The sequence below is a fragment of the Jaculus jaculus genome, chromosome 9 (assembly GCF_020740685.1).
Source record: "Jaculus jaculus isolate mJacJac1 chromosome 9, mJacJac1.mat.Y.cur, whole genome shotgun sequence".
Lineage (NCBI taxonomy): Eukaryota > Metazoa > Chordata > Mammalia > Rodentia > Dipodidae > Jaculus > Jaculus jaculus.
The window spans coordinates 966,714-981,005 of record NC_059110.1 but is presented as its reverse complement, the minus strand read 5'-3'; the positions used below and the strand labels follow the sequence as shown (position 1 = coordinate 981,005).

At 41.8% G+C, this 14,292-nt stretch overlaps 1 protein-coding gene across 1 annotated transcript in view; it reads right to left on the bottom strand.

Moving 5' to 3' along the window:
- Nucleotides 1-14,292, bottom strand: part of Wdr27 (WD repeat domain 27) — a 146,592-nt gene that overhangs the window by 50,299 nt on the left and 82,001 nt on the right. Inside the window, exon 23 of the mRNA XM_045159406.1 lies at nt 11,413-11,511. Within this exon, the coding sequence (XP_045015341.1) occupies nt 11,413-11,511 (99 nt within the window). The remainder of the gene's footprint in view (nt 1-11,412; nt 11,512-14,292) is intronic.

The window sequence follows — 14,292 nt, the reverse complement described above, 5'->3', positions numbered from 1 at the left end:
GTGCACAGCTTCAGTGATGGGCATGTCTGTTTTCCAGAGGATTCTGGAAAATGCTGTTGTGGATCCAAACACTGATAAGCCTTATTGGGATTATAACCCAAAATGAAATCACCATTCAGGGGCCCCGGAAGAGAGCAGGTGTGATCAACACATGCAACTTCCTAAGTTGTTCACATTATTTCCTGGCATTAGGTTAGGACCATTTTCTTGACTGACCTCAAATACCACATGTTTGATGACTGGTGAATGTGATGAGGGATCCCTAAGCCAATGGCCACCCTGAGTTCCCTGAAGCATATCCTAGTCTTCTTTCCATGCCTGAGGAGCTGAGCTTCAGAATCTAGCTTGAGTGTCAACCCTTAATGAGTTTTGTTCTATCCAAAGTGTTACCTATGAGGGAAACCTCATTTTTTAATCCAACTTCAGTGAGTTTAATCTGCTGTTTCTCATCTCTGGCATCACATTATGGCTATTCTGCAATCATCTTTGATCCCAGACCTCTGTAGGATATTGTTGACTACTGGCCAGAACTCGTCTCTGGCAGCTTGCAGGGTGGACTTTATAGAGCACTTGAACTTCCCCTCTCATCATGATAGCCTCTAAGCCTCCATGGAGTGCAACAACTCTTTGGTGTTTCTCTGAAGAACTGTCAACAGTTCACACAGAAAAGTAACCGACTCCCTAAGAGAAAACACTACAAAGCAATCGGGCTCCTCCATCCTGGCACCCCAGCAATGACTTGGGCCTTTGCCCAGATACAGCATGGCTTGTGTTTGTCCTCTGCACAGACAATAAGCTAGGGCAATGCAAGGGAGGCACACATTTGGCCCTACACTGAAGGTCTAGATGGAAGCTGTTCCTGGGCACAGAAAGGAGCAAAATTTGACAAGTTGAGGAGCCATTCCAGGGTGACTTCGTCCAAAGGACCTTGCTGATGGTGTCCCATCACAGGCCAACACCAAGCAGATAGGATAGGTCCTATGATTTCATGCATGCTCGGGGGGGTGTTGACCAGACGGCAGTCAGGTTTCTGAACTGATGAAACACTGTGTCCCAGAAGAGAACATGCAGAAATCCTTCTCCTGCTGCACACCAGCAACTCTCACAGTTGATTTCAGTGGTTGGAGAGAGCAGCCCTGACCAAGGGTGTGTGCAAAACCCTGTCCTCTTCTCCCTTGCTTAATGCACATTACTGTGATGCCACTCCAAGCTAACATAGTCAAATTGATTTAGGTTAAGAAATAAAAGCAGGGGTTGGAACGATGGTTCAGTGTTTAAGGCACTTGCCTGCAAGGCCTAACAACCCAGTTTTGATTCCCCGGTAACTATGTAAAGCCAGATACACAAAGTGGTGCATGTATCTGGAGTTCATTTGCAATGGCTAGAGGCCCTGGTGTGCCCATTCTTTCTGTGTGTCTCTTCTCTCTGTCTGCATGAAAATAAGTAAATTTTAAAAAAGAAATAAAGGCAAAATTATCACCAAAGTGAACAGACGCAACTCCAAAGTGCAACAAGATAACTCTGTTCACTTTATGGGCCAACAAAACTGCCTACATGGTATTTTCTAAAGAAAACTTTACATAAAGAAATTGACATGTAATTTCCTTGCATGCTCTCTAAATGCAGCAGCAGAAGGCCTGGCTCTGGCTGGTCTGCTCCCATTCTGTGCTTTCCTTACTAATATTATCTCTGCAGAGCTGGTGCTGGCCCCCATCCCTGTAAACCATACACTGGAGGGAGCCCCTGTCCACACAGACTCTTTCCAAGACCTCCAGGAGCTGCCTGAAGCCACAGGCAGCACCAAGCCCTGTAATTTACTGTGTTTTCCATCCTAACTAAGGACTTGGCCACAACTTTTGCAGCCTGAGGTACAACAGCAAAACTGGTACAAATGTCTTTTTCCTTCACAATTTAATAGAAAAATCTGTCCTTACTATAGAGCTTGGCTGTGTTGGCCTAAGTTTTGCTTTGTTTTTGTCTTTCCTTAAGTCAACAGCTTGCCTTCTCTGAATTCCCACCATTGCCACTCTTGCACTTTGGGACCATAATGAAATAAAAAAGAGATTACTAGAACATAAGCACTATGAAACCACCACAATCCACCAAAAACCTAGACATTCTATTAAATGACCAACTGAGAACTCAGACACATATAAAGAAGGACATCGTGGAGGAGAAAATGGAGGTAAAATAAAACCTCCAATTATAAAGTAATATGACCAAAAAAAGTTTATTCAAAGTAATAACAGCAGCAATGCATTTGAATATGTATGGTGTGTGTGTGTGGTGAAATGATTGATAATGTAAGGGATGAAGAGAGATTAGGAATTTGTTATTGTTAGATACTCACAATAGCCAGCACTGTTATTTAAAACTGGACAAGCACTAAAAGAAGTGAAAACAATTTTTTTTAATTATAGCCAAAATACTAAGAGAGAAAATAGAATGATTCTCAATTAAAACCACACAAGGCAAAAAAGGAGTGGGAAACAAGACTAGGAACCAGGACAAGGCATCAATAGAAAGCTCAATACCACTCTATTCTGTCTATAACAAACCACTTTAAAAATAAAGATATATGTACATTAAGAGAAAATGGACTGAGCTTCTCGGCCTTTTGGCTAAGATCAAGAGAAAATGGACTGAGAAAAATATGCAAACATCACTAATCAAAACAAAGCAGAAATAGCTATATTCCAAAGCAAGAAGAGTTCTGAGACATAAAGAAAGGCATTTGTTCAGGGAAAAACAGGTTATTTTCTAAAAAGAAATAACAATCTGTACTATACATGACCTAACAAAGCCACTAACTGTATGAAACAAAAAAAAAAAAAATCTGGATAGAGCCACAGAGGGATAGGGATATCTATGATAGCTAGAGATTTCAACATTGTACTGTCAGAAATGGTTATATTTCAACCTGTTTCAGACATAAAACTCATTAGTATCTATTTATTTACCATTTTAAAAGTAGATTGACTACATAGCCTTGTTTTCTCAAACTCCACTGGTAAATGTGAGGTTTTTGCTTCTACAATGAGTTGAATATTTATTCTCAGGGGGGAAAAAAGCTGTTATTTCTAGACACACAAGATAAGAATGGTTGAAAATGATCATATGACCATAACAAACACAGTGTGGGCTGACTGACCACCAGTACTTTGGTGGTTCTGTTGACACCTATGACACCTGAGAAAGCCTATCACACCTGAGTCTAAAGCCTGCAGCTGAAACAGCAGGTTTCAGTTCATTGTATTGCAGGGGGTCTCAGAAACCAACCTCTCCTGGAGGGCTGATGGTAAGTAGAGCCTGTGAAGCCAGAGGGAAGATACAAGACAAGCCAACACTGCTCAGAAGAGTAAGGTGCCCTGAGCTAACAAAATCCTTCTGTGCATAGTAGGTCAGCAAAACAGTGAGGCCTCCTCTGCTAAGCTAAAGAAATGTGGCTGAAATCTGCAAGCAGTGAAGAAGAAACAATTGCCACTGAGGCCCCATGAAAATCCTTTGGCCTGGGTGATAACAGTTGTAAACTAACACAAAAATGCCACCAGGCTTTGCATAAGGCCATTTACAATGTGACCCACGCTTGCACTGCACAGTTTTCTGGAATAGTACAGACACATCTTTGCCTTCCTAACAGGATCATAAAACATTTTAGAGGTATTATTAGGCAAGAAGAATTTTTACTTACTAGACAATTACAATGACAACCATCTGTTGGGAGAATAAATCCAATTCACTCAAAATATCTTTTAAAACTATGTAAAAATTGAGCCTTAAACAGAGATTTCATCATACTCGGAGTGCACTGATTTTCAAACAAGACAGCAATGAAACTGAGGAGAAAGCCAACTATAGTATATACATATGGCGCTGGAAAGAGACTCCCATGGAATGAAAACTACTCTCTACCTCTCTCTCCTCCACATTGGCTGGTGATGGGGAATGAAGACCCAGCCTGAGTGTCCCCTCCCCATGGGAGTGACCATAACTTTCCTATGACTTTCCTGGACTTGAGAGACCTGAGGAGCACAATGGTGTGAGGGGGCAGTGCACTCAGGGTACACAGAGCATCACATGGACCACAGCACCACCTTGCAGGAGTCCCCTTTCCCTGACTGGCTTTGAAGAAGCAAGAGGTCAGGTTGGTGACATTGTGTGGTAGGAACTTCAGTGGCCTCCAGTCCGTATCCAGTAAGCAGATAAGGTCTTCAATGCTATAACCACAGAGAACTAAAACCCACCAATGGCATGGGTCAGCAAGAAGGAAGGCAGCTCATGACGGAGCTAAGAGGAATTGCACCTTCTGACATTTTGGTGCCATCCACTGAGTGTCAGAGCTGAGGTCCTGGCTGCTCTGTGCTGAGAAGGGTCAGAGGAGGTGGGTTCTGCCAATGCCCTTGTAGAGCAGTAACTAAGAGCAGGTTGGGCCACAGATTGAAGTATGAGGTAAAGCTGCAAACTTCCTGTGGGAAGCTTTTAGAGTGGCAAAGACTTCATAGATGAAGTACAGAAAACATCAGCCATAAAGAGAATGTTAGCATTCTTAAAAATTAAAAACTTCTGTTCATTAAAGGATCATAAAATAAATAAGCAAGCTACAGATTAGTAGAAATGCTTGCATTGCATTAATATGGTGCATGGTTAGGAAAAGAAAACATTTTTAAAGCTCTATAACTCAATAATAAAACATTTTATATGGGTCTGTGAATACATGAAAAAGTGTTCATTATTACCCACTGAGAAAGAAATGCAAATTAAAATAGTAGTTTAAAACACCATACATATTCATTTCAATGGCTAACAAAATCAAAGATAGCCAGAAATATGGAAGTTGGAACCCTCACCCACTGCTGGTGGGTGTAGAGTGTACCACTACTTACACTGCCATGGGGCACACACCACCCTATGATTAAGTGAACATTACTATGCACCAAGGCAAGGACATATGTTCACGCCAATGATGATACAAGAATCTCATGGTAGCTTTGTCTGTATTCACCAACAATGGAAAACACTGGAATTTCCCCACCCAATGAATGCTGAAGTATGTCACACCCACACCATGGAATTTCTCATGATGTGAAGGAAAGAACCAAGAATGCTCACAATATGGACAATTGCAAAACCCATGCTGAGCCAGAGGAGAGAAAATGCCAGAAACACCACGTATGCAAAAAATATACAAAAGACAAAACACTCTGTTTTGGGTTTGCAGTATATATAAACTTTGCTTGTTTGTTTGTTTTTTCCAGAACTGGAGATCAAACCCAAGTCATTGGGTTTGCCAAGTGCCAAGCAAGTACTTATAACTAACCCACATATCCAGCCCCAAGTCCAAATTTGTGATAGATGTAAGAATAGATTTCACAGTGTGGTGGAACCAGGATGCCTCATGTGGGAGGGACACATGAGGCCTTGTGAAGGGAGCACTGTATGTCAAGACGGGGTGGGGCTCTGGTGCGCATGCCTACCCCTGTGCCGGCCACACTTTTGAGCTAAGGTGAGCAGGTAGGACCTGGTCCTGCCCTGTATGCTCACTGGGCTGCCACAGCCAGCATGGCAGAAGACTTGTGACTCAGGACATGAGCTTTTGAAGCCATTACAGACAAATGGTCAGCTACCTTTATTTCTTTTATTTTCAGTCTTTCCCTTTTTACTTTAATATTATTTTTTATTTTATTGTAACTATAAGTGTCAAAGCTCAGAAGACATTTTGATTCCCTCTCCATATATTGAAAATATGTGCAGGGCAGGATCACAGCTAAAGAGCAGAGCTATTTTCGTTGCCCTTTTCTATGATGCATGGGTTTTAGCCTAAATGTATATTTTATATATTATATATTGACTAAGTTACAAAACTGGATAGAGGGCTGGAGAGATGGCTTAGCAGCTAAGCACTTGCCTGTGAAGCCTAAGGACCCCAGTTTGAGGCTCAATTCCCCAGGACCTACATTAGCCAGATGCACAAGGGGGCACATGCATCTGGAGTTCATTTGCAGTGGCTGGACACCCTGGCGCACCCATGCTCTTTCCCTCCCTCTCCCTCTCTCCCTCCCTCCCCCCCTCTCTCATTCTCTGTTTCTCTCAAATAAATAAATATTTTTTAAAAAAGTGAATAGATCCCTTTTAATTTTCATAGAAAGCCTGATATATATATGACTCTTTTAAATTTATAGAATTTTTATGAAGTCCGAAAACCAAAAAAGTAATGAGTAAATAACACTATCACATTTCCCACATAATTTGAAATTTTCTGGGTTCAAACAAATAAGGGTGACCTGTGCTTCCACAGAACATGGCTGTAGTTTTGGCTGACCAGCACTGGGCCTTCTTCAGCTCCCACATGACTCTCTGGGTCCAAGCTGAAGCACCTGGGACTGAAATCAGTCAGGAGCCCATCTACTCTTTCACCAACCATGCTAATTTGTCAAAGCTCCCAATTTCTTTGTGCCTCAGTTGTCGTGTCTGTGATATGAAGTGCTTCTTCCCAAGCTTGGGATGATGATTATACAAAGTGCCATGCCCAGCAGCCATTACACAGTGAGCTTCTGCCATGAACAACCAGCATTAGGCTGAAACCAGGCCGTTTGGTCTTTGTTGCAAGTTAGAAGTACGGCTCTCCTGTAGCTGAGACATGGTTGTAAGAAATGCCTGGCATGCACTGCAAGAGAAGGCTCCAACCTGGCTGATGTCTCATAGATTTTCACCCAGACAAGGCAGGTCTGTCACCACTGGGTCTTTTGTGGGACTCCCAACATAAGCCATTCACCCTGGGGTCTTACAAATACCCAAAACATGAAATATCACTAGGATCACGTTTCTGTGCTATTTATATTATAGGTGTTGTTTATTTCCTATGTTACATATGCACATACTGTACATTATACATAAAAATATTAAAAATACCTTTAAGGGCTGGAGAGATGGCTTAGTGGTTGAGCGCTTGCCTGTGAAGCCTAAGGACCCCAGTTCAAGGCTCGGTTCTCCAGGTCCCACGTTAGCCAGATGCATAAGGGGGCGCGTCTGGAGTTCGTTTGCAGTGGCTGGAAGCCCTGGCTCGCCCATTCTCTCTCTCTCCCTCTATCTGTCTTTCTCTCTGTGTCTGTCACTCTCAAATAAATAAAAAATGAACAAAAAAATATTTTTAAAAAATACCTTTAAGTCATCCCTACTGAACACACAGAATCCTACCCTCTCATCACTATCTTAACAAGTCTCCTAAGCTACCTAAGAACTATACAAATTATACATAATTCAAAACCTATTTTTTTGGCTTTTAAAAAAGTTAATTTTAAATTGGTAACAAAATATGAAATGTATAGATATCAGAATTTTCTCTTTTTTGACCAAGACTTGTTATTTTGGCAAGGCTAGCCTCAAACTGGCTTCAAACTTGAAGTCTTTCTGTATTGGTCTCCAAAGGCTGGGGTGACAGGTCTGTTGCACCACTGTGGCACCTAGATTACTAGAATTTCCTATTTAATTTTTTGAGCCAGTGTCTTATGATGTAGCCCAGATTGGCTCTTATTTTTAGAGTAAGAGAATCAAGACTCAGAAGGTCTGATGAAGAAGTATATGACAAATATATAAAATGTTTCCTTATTATTTATGAGGTAACAATTCAAATAAAATCAATAATTTATAGTGAAATATGGTGTGGTCATCTACAGGGCTACTATAACAAAATCCTCCAGACTGTGTTTCTCCCAGTCTGAAGTCTGGAAGTTCAAGACCCAAGTGTTATGGGGCCTGGTGGGGTTTTTTGGTTCTCACATTGTGGAGGGGCAGAAGCTTTTTCATGTCTCCCTTACAAGAACACTAATCCCATTCTTGAAGTTCCATGCTCTGTCACAATCACCCTTCAGAAGCCCCACTTCACCTTGTGGGTAAGGATTTCAACATGTCAATTTGGGGATGCACAACTATTCAGACCACAACTATGTAAAAGTAAAGTGTTCATACCATGAGGCTTGAGAGGAGAAATGAGTTCCTGCTGTGACAATCACACAGTGCAGGCATTGGGATATAATGTCACTGAATGATGGACTAGCTAGCCCATGTTGCAGACTATAAATAACTTCAAATTAGAAAAGCAGAATCACACCTGGAAAAGCCAAATGGATGAAATAATAGAAATACCAAATTCATCCAAGAGAAGACAGAAAAAAGAAGTGAACATAAACTGTTATATACAGAAATAAGATAAATCTTAGCAGAACTATTGCTACAGTTACACTAAATGTAAATGATCTAAACCTGCTCATTGAAAGGCAGAAATAGTTGAAGTAGATTTAAAAAATCAGACTCAACTAACACTGTCTGCAAGAAATACACTGCAGGGCTGGAGAGATGGCTTAGCGGTTAAGTGCTTGCCTGTGACGCCTAAGGACCCTGGTTCAAGGCTCCATTCCCCAGGACCCACGTTAGCCAGATGCACAAGGGGGCTCATGTGTCTGGATTTCATTTGCAGTGGCTGGAAGCCCTGGTATGCCCATTCTATCTCTCTCTATCTTCTTCTTTCTCTTTCTGTCACTTTCAAATAAATAAATAAAAATAAACCAAAAAAGAAATACACTGCAAACACAAACTCCACATGGAGTAAACAGAAAAGAATGTTTTAAAAGACAAGCCACCCAATACCAACAGAAGGAAACTGCATATGAATTATTGATGTGGCAAAATGGTGACATTGGTGTGTGAGTATACATTACAATAAAAATACTTCCTAGTAACAACTGGTCTATGCAAAAAAAGACATAATAACTCTGAACCAAATAAAATAACTTCAAAATGAGAGAAGCAAAAACTGATAAAATTATAGAAAAAAAAAGAGAAGCCTAGAACTAGCCAAATTTCAATATCATTCTTAATTAACAAGAGACCATGAAGTAAAGAGACCGAAGTCTTGAAGTATGCTATTTGCCAATGTAACTGTATTTACAAAATGTCCCAGCACTAATGTAGAACCTTTACTCTGCCCACATATACACAACATGAAAGATAGCTATGTACAATCAAATCATGCAGGTGTGCTTTAAGACCACCAGGAATTAAATCGGGAAATAATAAAAGAAAATGAAATGATACTCTTTTATATAACTCATGAACCAATGGGGAAAGAGAGAGCGGACTAGGAAATATCTAAACCAACTGAGCATGAAAATATACAGTTTTCAAGACTTGAGCTATGCCACTAAAGCAGTACATAGAAGAAATTAACAGCATCAAGAAGAGACAGAAGGGGACTTCAAAGCAGGAATATGAGCTTGTGAATGTCTTGGGAGAGCCACAAAGCCCAATCTCCATACTTACAAGCCATACCATGCCATGTCACCACAGGCCATGCTATACCGAACTTTCACACACTCCACACTGAATGCAAAGAGGAAAAGGAGTGTGGTAAGAAACAGGGAGAGAGTGGGAAATTTCTGTGTACTCAACTAACGCAAGCCTGCTAGAGGTGAATCAAGGGCAGAGAGAAGACACAAGGAGAGAGCTCCAGTCATGCTCTGTCTGAGCAAGGAACATGATGGTGAGGGAGAACAAGAAGCAGTAAGCTGGCCCCAAGCCCCTAGACTTGGCTCCCAGGTGGACAGTGGACAAGTCATCTTACCTGGAGAGTAAGGAAGCCCAGTGAATAAACTACTTTGGACCAAAACATAGAATTTCTGGATGAATATGCCCAGCAGCAAGTGGGCCTAGGCCTGGAAAATAAACAAGATTGTGGGGCCAAGGATCAGAGTCAGGCCACAAATGAGCTCAAAGACAGCACAGGAAGTCTAACCCTCTTGACCTCATGGGACTTGAGGAGGGTGAGAGCTGGTTCTACAGCTTCCCTGAATCAAAATGAGTCTAAAGAGTGGGCAATGTGGATCACTGAACAAAAAGGCAGAGGAAAGGGAGTTGGTAACAAAGACAAAAAAAAAAAAAGAGGGAGTCTGCATAGCCCACAGTGCAACTCAATAGAGCCTGGCCTCATCCTTCAGCTTGCCAGATCCTAAGCCTGTTTCTTTCCCACTCAGGTCTCCACTGATCCCAAGTCTCTAGCTGACCTATGGTGATTCTTGGTTCCAAAGGCTGAGCATAGTGGAAAAAGATCTGCATTCAGAGCAAGGGAGACATCTACAAGGGTGTCAAAAAGTGACAAGCACTCAAGTGACAGCTGGAAGGGATGGAATTAACCAAAACCTATGTGGCAGACACAGAGATTCATCAGGGCCCAGGAGGAAATGGACATGATAGGCCAAAGTTGGGAGACCACATGACAAGTATTACTGCTTTGTTTCACTTGACAGGAAGTACAGAGCCAACTCAAGCTGTGTCCCAGGAGCCACAGCCCACCCTGGACTGCAATAATTCCTATCAGTGAAAGGGTGGGTCTACAGAATACTCAGTTACAACAAGCTAGGCCAAAGTATTGTGGCACAAAGACATAATTCTCTGAATCAAAGCATCAGTTTTGAACAAGTTAAACTGAAATCCCCAAATACAGATGTTTAATAAATATTTAGTACTTTTTTATCTTTTGCAAGTGTCCTGCATTTGTTAAGACAATTTGTTCTTCTGTGAAGTTTGCATGAAACCATTACTGCCTTCTTGTTTTTTTTTCCCAATTATGAGTTTTTTAAATGGTACGGTTCTCTTCTAAGACTTAAAGTCTTTGCATGAGATTTTTATTCTACTTGCTTTCATTCCTGCCTCCTCTTGTCTGTAGAATATACACTAGTGCCATGAGGGTCCATCAACTGCACCTTTCCATCTTGCAGCATGACCAATCATGCAGGATGACAAATGCTTTTAGTTATGAAAAAAATTCAGATTTTTCTTGACCCCTAAAAAAAAGGTTTATTTCCTAATTCCCTGTCCTGACACTCAAGTTTGGCATGTAATCTTTTGTTTTGTTTTGTTTTTTGAAACAGGGCTGCACATATCCCAGGCTGGCCTCAATTTCATTATGTAGCTGATGATGACTTGGAACTCCTGATCCTTCTGCCTCTATCTCCCAAATGTTGGGATTAAAGACATGTGTCACCATGACTAGTGGGCATAATCTTTAAATATCATAAAATTTCACCAAAATAAAGTGATTTTTTAAATGTGATTCAAGAGCTGGAGAGATTGCTTAGTGGTTAAGGCACTTGCCTATAAAGCCAAAGGACCCAGGTTCAACTCCCCAGGACCCACGTAAGACAAGGTGGCACATGAGTCTGGAGTTCGGTTGCAGTGGCTGGAGACCCTGACATGCCTATTCTCTCTCTCTACCTCTTTCTCCCTCTCTCCCTCCATCTCTTTCTCAAATAAATAAATGAAAATATTTTAAAAATTACTCTGAAACAATAAAAAAAATTTTAAGATGTGATTCAAGACTATAAGCACTAGAGAAGCCCCATCCATGCCCAGAGGAGGTACCTGTGGAGTGGATGGGTTGAAGGCCACTGTGGTGATGGTGTCTGTGTGTCCTGCCAGCCGGTGCAGAAAGGTGCTAGAGCCCACTTCGTATACATAAGCCTGAGAGAAAAGACAAGCAGATGTTTTTAACTGACAGCTGGTGACCAACTCCAAACCATGCCTCAAGTACAGTGTATGGCTATTCAAAGTCAAAGGGACAAGCAGGCTGGCCTGACACAGTGCCAACCATGTCACAGATATGACTTACAGACAGCTTCTCCCTCAGATTTATAACACCCAAGTCTACTGGTACTGTTGAAGTAAGCCCAACCTTTGTATTCCAACCTTAAAGTCTGAACGGGAAGATGCCACCTTGTCTCCTCCTAGCAGCCTGAGAGAGTACTGCATACACACACGTGCTTCCTGATAATCATCATGGAATGTAAGTGTATTTATCATACTTCTCTTTGCTGTAGCCAAATACCTAACAAAAGCAATTTAAGAATAAAGCTTATTGCAGCTTTAAGTTGGAAATAAAAGTCCATCACGGTGGACGAGGCATAGCTGCAGGAGCAGGAAGCAGCTGGTCATGCTGTGTCTGTCACCAAGAAGCAGAGAGTGATAAGTGCTGGTACTCAGCCCTTCTTTCCTTTTTATACAGTAAGAACCCTGACTCATGAAATGGTGCTACCGCAGTTAAGGTAGGTCTTCCCGCTTCAAATAGTCTAATCAAGATAATTCCTCACAGATGTACCCAGATGCTAACTTAATCTAGATAATCCCTTGCAGGCTGCCCAGAGGCTTATTTCCTAGGCGATGCTAAGTTCTGTCAAGTTGACAATCAATATAAACCATGACAGTGAATAATTCATTGTTTCCTGATATGAATTACTATGCATTCCACATACATGACATACACCCAAAATTGCCATCAAACCCTTCATCTTGTGAACAAAAACCAGGGTTTCTCCTGATGGGAACTGAAAAATAACATGTCTGGAAGTGACAAGTATGTCAAGGGTATTCTTTGCAAGTCTTCTGGTGATAGAAAAGCACTTCTCTGCAGCAGAGGGACATTCCAGAGATTATTCCACTTCCCATTAAAGCCATCTCAACATCAGAAAAAGTCCTTTGGATTTGGACCTTCCCAGTGGCTAAATGGTGGGTTTGAAGAAAAATCTACACATAGATTCAATAGGAATTTTGAGGAAAGTGGAAGAATAAGATTCTCTCCATTTTTCTTCTGTTTGAGACATACCCTCCTCCTCAACTCTACGGGTCTCCAGCAATTGTAGCTTCAGGTTGCACACATAAAGTCAGAGAAAGTGCATTCTGCAGACCCAGGCAAGGCTAGTGCTGATGGTTCCCACCTTCAGCTACATGTGGGGTGGTCCCAAGACATGCACACTCTCTGCTCAGAACTCTTCACATCTGCCACAGGAATCACAGGTGTAATACATGGCCACTGGAAGCTGTCCATGCCCTGTATTTATCACAGGACCATGACTGTGGGCCAGACTGTGTGGAGGATACCATCTGGGTCACAGTCTTCCCAGAAACAATGAGTAGTCAGCCCTGACACAGAGCAACACAAACTCTTCTGCCTCACAGGTGCGTTCAACCATCCCTGCTCATTTCAGAACTGGTGGCTGTAGGAGGGTCTTGGGATTCAGGCTTCCCCCTCTGCCACATGGGCTGCATGAGGAAAGTGAGCAGAGCACTCCCTGCTGCACTCTGGCTGTTTTAGTTATGAAGCTGAGGCAGAATATTGAGCGTTACTTTCCAGGCACCCTGCATGTTCTCTCTATAGCCCACAAAGGAGACAACATGACTGTCCCAATTCCAAGTACAAGAAAACATGGAGGGAGTGGGGCTGGGGGGTTCACACAATGACAAGTGTCAACAAAATACATCTTTTTTTTTTTTTTTGGTTTTTCGAGGTAGGGTCTCACTCTAGCTCAGGCTGACCTAGAATTCTCTATGTAGTCTCAGGGTAGCCTCAAACTCACAGAGATCCTGCTACCCCTGCCTCCAGAGAGCTGGGATTAAAGGCATGCGCCACCACGCCCAGCAAAATACATCTCTCTTAAACCGGGCGTGCAAAGAGATGAATTCCTAAAACTTCTCAAGTGTAGAAATGCTATCTGCAGGGCAATGAACTAACACTTGATGGTTATAATTTAGCTTTTTAAATTATTTCCAGACCTGACATTTTCCCAGTACTATACATATTTAATCAGATGACTAAAATTACTTTACACAACTGTAAGCTTTTTATAAATATTTAATTAAATTATTTACTTATGAGAGACAGAGAGAGGAAATGGGCATGCCTGGGCCTCCAGCCACTGCAAATGAATTCCAGATGCATGTACCACCTTGTGTATCTGGCTTACATGGGTACTGGAAAATCAAACCTGGATCCTTAAGTTTTACACTTGCCTTAACCACTAAGCCATTTCTCCAGCCTACCAAAATAAGCTTTTCTTAAAAAAAACTAAAATGTTCACAACTTAATGTAGGTCTTATTTGAAATCACACTAAGATAAACATTTCTTCCTTCCAAAAGGAAGCAAAGTCCACTAGGAAACCATTGGTTTGGGTGTTCACTCAACTAAGCAACAGCCCTGGAAGCATGGCACCAATGTGGCAATAGAAAGTATGGCCCATAATGGGCCACTGCCTCTTTCACTACTCCCTCATGATCTCTGTAGGAAAGGTACTGGCAAGAGGACAGATGTTATATTGAGACACTAGATATGACCATAGCACAGCCCAATGTGGTTGTCACTCTTACCAGCTGTGTCCTCACCACCCATTTCCAAAAAGAAGCCAGTCTTTGCAGCATCTGTGGACCTGTGATCAGTCCTAACTGTCCTTAATTTGATAGCTATTAGACTA